The sequence below is a fragment of the Gavia stellata genome, chromosome 2, assembly GCF_030936135.1.
Source record: "Gavia stellata isolate bGavSte3 chromosome 2, bGavSte3.hap2, whole genome shotgun sequence".
Lineage (NCBI taxonomy): Eukaryota > Metazoa > Chordata > Aves > Gaviiformes > Gaviidae > Gavia > Gavia stellata.
The window spans coordinates 48,889,663-48,902,091 of NC_082595.1; the positions used below are offsets into that span (position 1 = coordinate 48,889,663).

Here is a 12,429-nt window from a genome sequence, read left to right on the forward strand (position 1 = left end):
CAGCATAATATTTTGTCAGTTATCAGCCTATTCTGACCGCTGGCTTACGTGTTGGAATTGTGTATGTCCTTGTAAAATATTTATTATAGTCTGTAAAGCTATAGCTTTGAAATCTGTGGCATTTACTTCAGACCTGAAACAGGGCTTGTGTGCCCAAAAACTTGACAAAGGAAGCGGTGAGGTGGGCAGGTGTGGGAAGTCTATTTTTTAAAACTGTAGCTTGTCTTGACTGTGCTGTCTTTTGTAGGAAATGTTTTATCCTAATCTGCAGGTCGATGATGTTGCTTCGTTTTACGAAAACCTGTTTTCTTTCTCTAGTCATAACCAGTCCTGCATCTCCCTTGGAACCTGCAGGAGGACCTCAGCTTCAGCATGCAATGCAATCTCCACACAAGGGGAAACCCGTCGCCTGCACGCGTGTGATTGTTTCACATCAACCCCCCATAAATATGGACAGGTAATAACATTGCTAAGTATTGGAGGGTGTTTAGAAGATGAGAGTTACTAGAGTAATAAATTATTTTCAGATCCATGTATTCATTAACTAAATAAGAGACAGCTGTTCAATCTGCTTTGTTTCCTGTTTATTTTTAGCTTTTCCTGTGTTCAGAAAAGAACTTTATCATCTTTCACTTAGCAGTAACCCATTTTTGCCAACTGACAGGGAAGAATTTTGTAATAATACAGCACGTTCTTTGCAGCATTTGGAACAATGTGTTGTTTGCCAGCACTTATTACATAAATTGAAACCTAATAGAAAGGGCAAATTTTTTCTGTTCCTTTCCATGAATTAAGCTTCATAAAACCTACTCTGGATTTGCAGTGCTAGCTTTCTTGATTGGAATAATGAACACTGCTTTCACCCTAGATGTTTCAATTTCTGAACTGCTTTACTAAGCAAAAGTCTCATGTGAGATACAGAACTAGTCATTCTGGCTTTGCATTTTAAAAACCCTTTGTCCTCTATAAGGAGAATTTGGGGAAGCAGATATTTAACATTGGGAGCTCTCTGTAACCATGAAGCATGTCACTCGGACTTTGTGAAATCGTTGAAATGCTTGAAATCTCGGTGTTGAACCGAGTGAAATCTGTTACATAAGCATGAGCTGTCAGTTATTTCAATTTTAGTAATGCAGAAAGCCAGATGATCCCTTAGTCCTTTCATGTTTTATGCAGGTAGTGCCAGAATGTGCATGGAAAAACCTGAATGTGGGAAGCCATCACGCAATCTGTAATGGGTGGTATGCTTCAGGGTGTGATTGGCACTAATTGAAGGAGGAATTTGCCCTCTCTTGGTCCCTCCATATGCCTGGGGGATCTTCGCCTGCTGTCATGCTGACAAGGATGCTCCTGCTGAGAGAAGTTCTGTCAGTGACACCGAGCACTGAGCTGCATTGGATGAGGTGCACAGAGCTGCCTCATAATTGTCTCGGGCAGCTATTAAATGTTAATCACTCCCAGCCTTATATGGGCACCTTGATGTTTGTAATATAAAATGTGCCACACTAATGAATGCTGTCTTGTAGCATTATAATCCGTGTGGAAGGAACCTCAGCATAGCCAAAGTGAAGAATGAATAAATGAGATTGAAGAACAGCAACAAAAGTAGGAAGTGTGTATAAGGCTGTGGAAGGGGAAACTGGTATGCCAGGTTAGGATGTGGAGGGACTCTGCTTTGGAGGTATATCCACACTGTCTGGGAAGGCAAAGGCTGAAGTGCTTGGTAGCATTCTGGTGTAAGCTTAGCCCAGGTAGCCTTAAAAAACTGTTGTAAGGAATACACAGTAGCATACATTTTTATCATATAGGAAAAGCTGTAGGTGCCAACACCACTGCTACTGCATCTCATGTGCCATGGTTGTCTGGCATCTAGATATACCTGCTGTTGTAGCGCACACAACAGCAACAGGTAGAGATGGTCTCTTTTGTGAGCACCTCACTCCATTCCCAAGAAAGATTTGGCTTTTGTCTGGAAAAGACTTGAGCATGTTTTAAGGGCAAGATAGCTCAGATTTCTGACCAGAACTTGAAAAGGCTTTGCCTGGGGGACCTGTGGCATGTGCTTGTATGGGCAAGAGGAGTGACTGAAGCAGAGGAGTCATCTTAAGGCCTAGAGCAACAGTCAGTCTCGTTCTCCTCCTACAGTGTAGGAAGCCTGGGAAGTTTCTCTGGGTCTAGGACAGAAGCAGTGTAAGTGCCAGTGGGTCTATTATGTTACAGCAGTGGGGTCTAGCCTGAATGTGTGTCTTTGAACAGGACTGGTGGTTGGTGTTCAGTGACCAAACCTGAAATTACTTGTATTTGGGGTCAGAATACCTGTAATTTGGGTCACTCCCCAGACACTGTAGGTGCTCTGTCCCTTGGACCAGTAGTGTTGGAGGAGGTTGACTTGGAAAGCTACTACAGGTTTGTGTGACAATCAGGAGTTTCTACTCGGGCATAGTAGGAAGTTGCTTGACTGCGTACTGTGCTGAACCTTCATCCCTGTTCCTCCCCATCATGTCATCTATCCTGTGTCAGCTCAGGGGGCTGGGATTCAGTTGAAAATAGCATGCTTGCTTTTATGGTCATGAGTACAGTGCAAATGAGAAAAAGTAAAAGAATTCTGGTGGAGCGGAGGCAGTTGATTTTGGTACTTCCACAATTCTCTGTGGCTGCTTTTGATCAGCAATGCAGATCTTGTTGTACTGGAACTTCATTAGCTTTCCTAGACAAATTGATCTTCATAAACCCTAACGAAAATGCTGTGATCTGCTGCATTATTTACTGTATATCTACTGTCAACAATTATTAGTTTTATTAATGAACATTTATTGCAGATGATAGATTGGCACAATCATCTATCCCACCTGATAGTTTGTCAAAATTTTTATTGGTATTCCTACTCCTGCATTTTAAACAAACGAACATTAATCAATTTTCCTTAGGCTTAAAGCTTCTTCACTTTGCATCGTGAAAGAAAAAAAGATACATTTGCTTGTGAATTGAGCTGTTTTACCATGTTAACACTCAAGGTTTTCAAATAGATCTTACATGAATTCTTGGTTCATAGAAACAATTACTTTTTTCATAGTTTTCTGAGTTAAAATGACATGTCTGAACATGGTTTTTGTGGTATGTAGTTTTAAGTGGTGCTGCAGGGGTTCTGATTTTGCCACCTATGCGTGCTCTGAGTATCTTATCCACAAGTAAATGTGATTAAACAATTTAATGCTTGAATGCTAATGAAGAATAATGAATTACTGGGGGGGCAGCGCGTGACCTATATCTGGCCTAAAGTCTGTGGTGAGAAGACTCATAATTGAACTTAAATGAAGATATTTCTCATCCAGGTGTAGTATGATGGAAAGGGCAACACTAGATATATTTTTAAATGGAGTGTACCATGGAAATTTTCCAGGTAGTAAAGTATCTAGAATTGCCAAGAAAACTGGTAGTTCATGGGTGCTACAATATTATTAATGGCATGTTAACTTCTGGCTAGATTCTGGGATTTGGGTGGGGGGCTTTTTCCAACAAATGGAAACATTAATTTGAAACAGTCATTTGAAAATATAATGTTAAAGTATTTTCAAACTTTTTGTAAATTATAAAAGACTCCAACAAGATTTTTTTTCCAGATTCGAATTTTTTCTTGCTTTACTGAACGGTAGAATCCTGAAAGAAACACAATGATAGGTGTTGGATAACCAGTACAGCTGCCTAATCCATCTCCCACTTGCAGATTATTGCTTGTTCTCTGCTTTCTGATTCTTTACCCAAGTTAGATCCTGTCTGCTACTTCTCAGGAAGTTATTTCAGTACAGTGGTTTATGTTGACATTATTTTCCTTATGATACTGACTCTTATCCTGTAATTCCATTTTTTTTTTTCTGTGCTGCTTTCTATACATGCCTGCAGCAGGCCTCAGTGAGAGCAGTTCACCTCATCTGTGTGTCTCCATCCTGTATAAAGGGAGCTGGGTCTGTGTAGATTAGATAACCAGTTTTTAGAATTACACAGTTAGACAAGGTGATTGCCTCAGTATCTTGTCCCTGAAAAAGAATGTTACTGAGTTCAAACTCCCATGTAGTGTTCGTTGCTCAGTCTGTAGGATAGCACACCTGAAATTTGCTTTAGCACCACCTTCCCTTCTTTAGGTCTCCAGCTCCTCATTGCTGGCTGATTCCAGTGCTGTTGTCTCAGTGGATTAAAAATAAACACTGTTTTATTAGACTCCAGACTTTTGTATGATTTGTTTTGCTGTTAATGTCTACCTGTGACATCTCTGCTAAAATAATGTCAATAAATGAGATGACTGACATTGTCTTTCAGATCAGGAATAGCAGGTGCGGAAGTATTTTGGCACATTCCAAAGGCCTGCAAATCAGTTGTGTGGGGTTTTTTATTCAGTGTTGATTTCCGATGGGTGATCAGAAAGACAGACATACTAAATTCTGGAATTCTGATCTTTTTTCTTTCTTCTTTACTCTCTTCAAATTCTTTACATATAGATTATGTCTACACAGAGCTTTGGCTAAAATTATCTACATCAGATGTAATTTTCTGTAGTTTTTAACTTTTTTGATGTTCTAGTTCCTTTAATTAAATTAGTTGCTCTTCTCTCAACTTCCTCTAGTCTGTCTTGTTAATATTTATATGTCCAGTTCAAAATGCCAAGCTGCACAAATGTTTTTTTTTTTTCTGCCATGAAGCTGTCCTTCGGATGCTTGCAAGACTTATGTTTGGAAATGTCCTCTAACTCAGGCAATTTTTGTTTTTATTAGATAGGTGTCTTGCTACAGGCACACTTATGGAATATGTTACAATGTCAAAACAATCCAGTTCTTGGTAACATACCTGCGCTATTGTATGCCTGAAAAGGGTATCTCCAGTGTTGTGCTGGAGGCTGAGACATTGCTAAGAATGTAACATAAGACAGTAAGAACCGCTGTAGCAGCTCAAAAATCCATTACTTTTTTGTGTTCTTTGCTTTAATGGCCTGTAGCAGTCACTTAGGGAGAGAATGTAAAGGAAAAAAAGGTAAGTACCAGGAGATCGTCTGGTCAATGAAGGGTTACTAAGCATTGTGGTCCAAATGCAACCCTAGGCTCAAGTAGTCCCTAAGCTGCTAATTACCAGAAGCTGGAGGGTATACCACTCTCCTAGGAATTTGTCTAATCTCCTTTTGAGCTTATGGTCTCTAAGATGTCCAGTGGAATTAATTCTGCAGTTCTGTTTTTCCCTTTGTTTCTTCTAAACTTGCTCCCCTAGTAATCTGGTGGAGCAAATAGCATAAAATATGGAAGATTCTATAGCATAAAATATAGAAGATTCATAGTTATGGTTTCCTCTTCTGTACCCCCTTTGTGATTGTATAGACTCTGAAAAGACATCTTTCAAGTCTGTGAATCCTGGACTAGCTCAGTATGTAATACTTGGCAGTTCAATGACAAATAAATATGAAGAACTCTTTATCTATGAAGTCAGGTGATTAATCAGATAGATACACTAATATGTTTGCAGAAGCAAGAGTCGTCTTCATTGTACCAATGCTTGTTGAAGTACTATGCTGTTTAATTTATATGAATGAGCAGTTGCTCGCTTCCCTCCTTTCTTACCGCATCCATCAAACTTACCATGTTATCCTAGCTCTTGTAAGGTTATTGGTAGTAGATGGGGATGAAATAAATAATAGGATACCTTATAGTGAATAATAACCTAATAACTATATATTATAGAGCAGGTTTTATTAGTCCTAAAGCATTTCACAGATTCTGCTCCTCATCTTACAGATGTGAATCTCTGGCACAAAAGGGTGATGTGACTTGTGACCTCTCCCAGGCAGCCAGCAGAATTTCTGTGTCTACTCTCAAATTCAGTGCAGTGAAACATACTTTTCACTTGGAAGTTCTCTCAGCATATCCACAGATGAATAAAAGGGGGATGCCTTTCTGAAAAAGAACTGGTGATGGTTTGAAAAACTGGGAAAGGCTTGATATAAAAACCAGCATGTTGTTCTCACAGGAAATCTGGGCTTTGGATAAAGTATTGCTACTTTCAAAAGAGCAATAATTATTTTGTGTCTCTTGGGAAGTACTGTAAAACAGTTCTGTAGTTGTTTGAAGAGTTGGACACCCAAAGAAGCCAGCAAATGAAAATAAACTATATGCCAATTACAAGCAGGTTTGGGTTGTGGTTTTTTTAAGACTAGTAAATGTACTGTCAGGAGAAAATTAGCCTGTGAAACCAAGCCGCCTGCTCAGAAATGGCCTGAGGAAATTGATAGCCTAGTTTAAATCTGGGAAAATTGCACCTGAGCCTTTGTGGCTGAAGCATTTCCAAACAACCTGAACAGTTGTGATGTGGTCCAAATAGGGAATAGGTACCCAAGGCTGTCAGGATCTAACTGTTGAGGGCCTTGAGAAGCACCTGTGAAAAGATCACATGATTTTTGAGTGTCAGTTGAGTGCTTGCTCTTTCTCGAGGAGCTTCTGGTCCCATTACTGTCATCCTGTTCACTAAAGTTGCACCTTACTTTCTCCCCTCTGGCAAGACAGCGCATGCCATCTGCAAAGACAGCAGGATTTGACAATACAGGGCCTAATAAAAGGGCTGGGAGGGGAGGGGCAAGACAGTGAGACGTGATCATGTATCTTGTCAGGAGAGTATGTGTAACTGGACACTGTGTTTGTGCTGGTACTGCTCCTGACTGGGGAAGACGTACAAGAGCTTGCTCAAAGGCATCTTCTGTCGAGTGGGAGACAGAATAACTGAAAATGCAGATTGACATGAGGGATGCTGGGAGATGTTTCTGTTGCCTTGGGCATGGTAAACAGGAGGAGTGCAGAGTCGGATAGCACCTTGGAAATATGCCCTAAGAACTTGTAGGGGAGGAGGGACAGAAAGGAGAACTGCATTGGTAAGGGAGTTTTTTCTCTGGCTGAGTGGCAGGTAGAAGAGGTTGCTCCAAAACTGGACAGGAGGTGATCCAAGGAATAACAAAAATTACAATGATCTTAACTAAGTGCAATTACATTGATTTGCAGTAGGAGGAAGGGTATGGCAAAGGTTATGAGAGCTGAAAAAGATGTTAGTGGCTTTAAATTGCATTAGGTGGGTGGCTCAAGATAGCAGCAGTGGTGCTGCAAGGGTTTTCTTACTGCTTCCCATTTCAGTCACTTCTCAGAACTGCAGTGTCCACAAAGCTCTCTCTAGGTGTGGGTATAGTGTAGCCAAATGTAACAACTGTCCTGTGTATTTGAGGGAAGGTGTATTTAGTACTGGGCTGCAAAAACAGTTTTCCTACTGTGGTAGCTTTGTTTTTACTGGCTAAAAGAATGCTCTGGGTTAATGCAGACTTTTCCATTTGTAATATTGCTTTGAGGAGGACTAAATTTCTGGTCTAGATGAAGTGTGTGAAGAAATACCTATGTTTCTTTTTCAGCAATCTCAATCCAGAGAAAAATGCAAATGAAAATGGAATGTCTGTGCAGAATGATAACTTCGAAGAGGTCATAAACCTGCCTATTGGTTCTAAACCATCCCGGCTGGATGCCATGAACAATGATGGAAGCAATAGTCCTGAAATACCTTTGAATCCAATTCTAGCCTTTGAAGATAAGGGGACTCTTTTGCCTCAGGTAGATAGTGTTCAAACACATCAAACAGCAGGTAGGTTTGCCTTGGTTCGTTAACACTTGTAATGTGTTGTAATTGACAGAACCTAGTGCTCTTAATTGATATAAATTGATTAAATTAAGCATTTTTAAACCCCTTATTATTTGGGGAAATGAGCATATCTCCTCTTTGTAAAGCTATGCATACCAAGTACATACAGATGCTGTGCAAATTATGGTGAAGTCTTACCCTTCTTTGAGCGGGGTTCTCAGTTACACTGTACGTTCTGCCACTTGAAGCTGCTTGAAAATGTTTGAACAGAACAGAAACAGGAATGATAAGTGACAACTGCTGTTCCCAGCTTATGATCAGCAAGTGTAATATCTGATAGGCATATGCAGAAGGGGAGATAGTACCCACCTTCTATGTAAAAGTCTGGATGTACTTCCCTCATCAAGTTCTTGCTGACATTAATATTGAGGGATGGTTTGCAGCACACTAGATTTCTCTGAATTACCTCACAATCCTTTAAAAAAGGATGTTAGGTAAACAAGTACTAATTTAGCAAACTAAATTGCGCTACCATTTTCTTCTTCTGTGGCTAGAAAATGCGAGGAAAATCATCTTACAATGAAATAATTGCATAAATGCATAGCATTTTGCAGTAAGCATTGTCACTCTTTGCTGACCTGTCATTTTTGATACCTTCTGTTGTAGAAGTGATCTGATTGTTTCTTCTGAAGAACCAAAGGTGATATGAGCATCTCTGCAGTCAGTGGAGTTTCTTCCATGCTATGAAGGAGTGTTTTATTTTTTCTCTCCAGTTTTTTAAAGATTTCTTGAATATCTTTTTTGGAAGGACTTTAGTAAAACCAGCAGAAAAAATGATGGGAATAGACTTGGATCATCTTTCTAATAGCTTTCATCACTAGAAAAATCATGCTTCACGTGCATTACTTAATATGGCTTTTTCCAACAAGCTTTTTCTGTTAGTAAGACGATATTTCTGCATTCCTTAAGACACGAGACACTGGAATCTGAAAGCAATGGGCTGATTTGGGTGGTGGGACTGATTCTTTTTTTAAAAAGGTGGGTGTTGGTTTAAAAGGCATAATTGTAAAAATGGCAAAAAATCTTTTACACTTTGTGGTTATAATACTTGAAAAATTAAATACCTCATTGCTCTACAAGTAGAGTTAATGGGGTGTTTTATTTAAACCTGTTGGTTTAAATATTATTGCAGAGAACTCTAATTATGGGGGCAAAGTATAGGCTTCTGTACCAGGTTCTTGTAAATGTAATTCCTACAGGGACATTCTGTAAATTGAGACATCACTATGATCTTCTCGCATTTTCTCTAAAAACACAAAACAAGGCAGGTTTTAAAATGTGAACATTTGAAAGCGTTATTTTTTCACGGACAAGAGGAAAACCTATTGTTCTCCTAGATGATGTATTTATGAATTTTGCTCAGTACAGAAATCATTTAATTGAATAAATTAGAAAAATGTGGTAAAACAATACTGCAAACTTGATTTTTTTAGTTACATCCATGTTCACAATACTACAAAAGGCGTGTACGCATATGAGCACGTACGTGCGTGCACACACACAAGGAGATACCTTGTTCTGAGTCCTGTAAATTGCTGCTGTTCCCAATGATGGAAGACCTTTCTTTTGCCTTATCAGACTATTGAAGACTGTGTGAAACCTGAAATATTTGAGTTTTGGATGATGAAGCAGGTTTGTTTGGGGGTTTCTTTGGTTTTGCTCGTTTCAGAGCAAAGGGAAAATAGTCATTGTTCTTTTTATGTAGCGTGTGATTTTTATAAAGCAGTACAGTTTGAGTGATAAGAGGAGCAAGGCAGGTTGCTTTCTCTTTAGTTTGATGCCGATTTCTACTGTCATTGTTCCATCCCTCACTTTTGGTTCCTATTGGGCAGAACTGTAAAATCTTGCACCATTTTGTGCTTTGAGAAACAATGCTGTTACAGGTAGAGTCCACTCTAGGTATTTGAGTTTGAAGCACCAACCAGGGCTTGAGGCATTGCTCACTGAAGTCAGGGAGAAGATCCTTGGCTAGGGAAAACGGAGGTTTATGGGGTTTCAGTTCACGCTACCAGAGAATGTGCTGTTAAGATTCCTGCACTTGCCTGTAGTGAGCACTGAGCTGGGCCTGTAGGAGGCTGTGCAGAAAGTCTGTGCTAGCAGAAGAAATCCTCTGAGACAAAAATGGAAGAATTTTGAAGAAATTACTTTCTGCGGCTGCCAAGCATTCATCTTATATAGGAGATGGGATAAAAGAAATGGAAATGCAATGCAAGAGACTTCATCTGCCAGAATATATATGGAAGGGAAAAAACAGGCATTCAGTCAAATGCTTTCAGTAGTAGCTTGTGACACAGTAAAATGAATTGGGTTCCTTCGTGCTTTCTTTAGTTTTTCCATGTACATAGCCACAATATTTTGAAGTGTCCAAAATATGTAGTTCTTCTTGAAACGTATATATCATGTAAGTACCAAATAAAACTTGTTTGAAATATTTATTCCTATTTATATTTTCATTTTCTTGCATAGTTGAAGCAGGAGTCAATCTGTGATGGAAAACTATTCTTGCTACTCCTGGTCTGCTTAGAACTTTTTTCTTCAGGTTTCCTCTAATCTCTTTACTAAAAAAAAAATCAGTACGGAGTCACTCGCAGCTAGAAACAGAGCAAAGAAATCGCCAGTAAGATTTAGCTTCACTTTTAAGTCTGAGGATTCATTTAGGATCAGGTTTAAATTATGTTGATCTTGATCTGTTTAGGCTCAGGTATAAATTATGCTGATTTGTTTTTTGTGAGACTTCAGAACGCTTGCTTCACTGTTTGCAGCACAGATGAAAAGCCTGCTTAATTCCTCATGTGTTTTTGGTTTTTGTGTGTGGGTTGGGTTTTTTGGGTTTTTTTTTTTTGAACCAGACTGCAGTAAAAACAATTTATAATAATAGTCATTCCAGGTTTGCTTCAAATGAGAAAACTTCCTCCTTTTCAAGGACCCAACTTACAAACTAAAAGCTAGGTAAGTGGGAGTACAACTAGGTGTATGAATCAAAAAAAAAAAAAAACCAACCTAAAAAAATTAAAAGGATTGAAATTTTAAGTATTTGGTTAAGCCCCTTTCTTCAAATGTAGGGAAAAATAGTTTCTCTTCTGTTGAATGTTGTTCTTGACAATAAATTACAGTATCAAATGAAGGCCAGCTCCTTTGCCCGCTATTGCAACTGGTTTTGTTGTTCATAGTATCAGAGGCAACACTTCACTGTTCGGTGAGGTAGAACTAGCAGTTGTGGAAGTCGCAGGCAGCTATTCTGAAGGTACGGAGTAGTAACCTTTCATAGCAGCTAGACTGCGTGCTTTGGAAAGACTCTGCTCCTTGCTCGCATCTTAACAGCACAACATAAATGCTTACAGGGGTGATACTGAGTAAGTTCAGTTCAGTACATCCCAACTACTCACCATTAGCTTTGCTTGTTTCACGTGTCTCTTACCTCCTCATTCCTGATGAGGAATGCTTCATTACTTTCTTTCTTGCTAAGACCTTGAAATAATGTTTGCAATTAAATACCTAAGAATACAGATCCTAAAGAGGACACATTCTAATGTTATTACTTAATAATGCACTGATTTTCTTTTTGGAGAATGGTCTAAAGTCACCCAAGGAGGTGGCCTGAAGTTTGAGATTTTCTGATTTTGTTCCTAGCTGTGTCACTCAGCTCTTTGTAGTCCTCTTTTAATAAGCCCAGCTGCCCACAGCTGAGCACATGGGCCTTTCACATGAGATTTCAAAAGAAAATTTGCGTCACACATGAATATTGAAAATGCCATACTGCTTTATCTGAAGTCTCTGTCTGCCCTGTTCTTTAATAGGTCTTTTTACTGCATTGCAGAGAGGCTTTTGAGTGTGGTTTTGATTGCTTTTTGCGTTTTTTAAACAGTACTATTGGAGAGAACTTGCAGTTATTAAAAGGAATCATTAACAGAAGTGCCTCCTCCAAGCATGAAAACTAAGTTTAGAGATTTGGGCCACAGTAAAATGTAATGTTGAGCTCTTGGTTGACAGAAAGATTTTTTTTTAATTTTTTTTAATGTCACTTTTATTCCATGTTTGTAGCCAGTAGCAGCTCTAAAGCTCTATATGCATGCAAGAGTTACACCATGGTCAGAAGTACCTCAAAAGACAGGAAAGTCTTGTGAAATATTTTCATAAGAAGCTGTGCTGTCTGGGAGCAGATGTGTGCTGTAAGAGTGGTTCCAAAATGTCGGTATTCCAGCCAGTTCAACATGAAGCTCCAGGAGGATTCTTGTATTTAAAAACAAGTGTATTGATCAAAGGTGGAACTGGATTACTAATAGATGATGATTATTATTATTAGATTACTATTCTCTTACAAATTAAAACCTGCATTAAAAAAAATAGTGCCCCATAATTTCAAGGCTTTGCTACTTTTTTCTTCCTGAAAAATACTGTTTTGATTGGCTAAAATGTCTGTGAGACAGACCCTTTCCCTCTGGAGGAGAGGGAGGGGGAAGTTGTTCAGTATCCTGTATATGTCTAAGAAAATTAGTTAAACATATTACTACTTTTTTTTGTTCTTTAACTCCTTTTAAAATGAAATATCAAAATATAAGATCAATTCCTAATTTTGCCAAATATGTTCACTTTTTCCCTTGCAAGTACCTTTGGAAATAATTTACTATTTGCAGAACACTTGATTTCTGTATTTGAACACGTTCTATGCAACGTTTACTTGCCTCCGTGTGCCTTTGCTCTTCTGCTGGAGAGTAGTAC

At 38.9% G+C, this 12,429-nt stretch overlaps 1 protein-coding gene across 1 annotated transcript in view; it reads left to right on the forward strand.

The window, feature by feature from the left end:
- MAP7 (microtubule associated protein 7) overlaps positions 1-7,676 on the forward strand; it is a 104,478-nt gene extending 96,802 nt beyond the window's left edge. The window contains 2 exon segments of the mRNA XM_059831417.1: positions 319-457; positions 7,427-7,676. Coding sequence (XP_059687400.1) covers positions 319-457; positions 7,427-7,676 — 389 coding nt within the window.
- Positions 7,677-12,429: the final 4,753 nt, after the last annotated feature.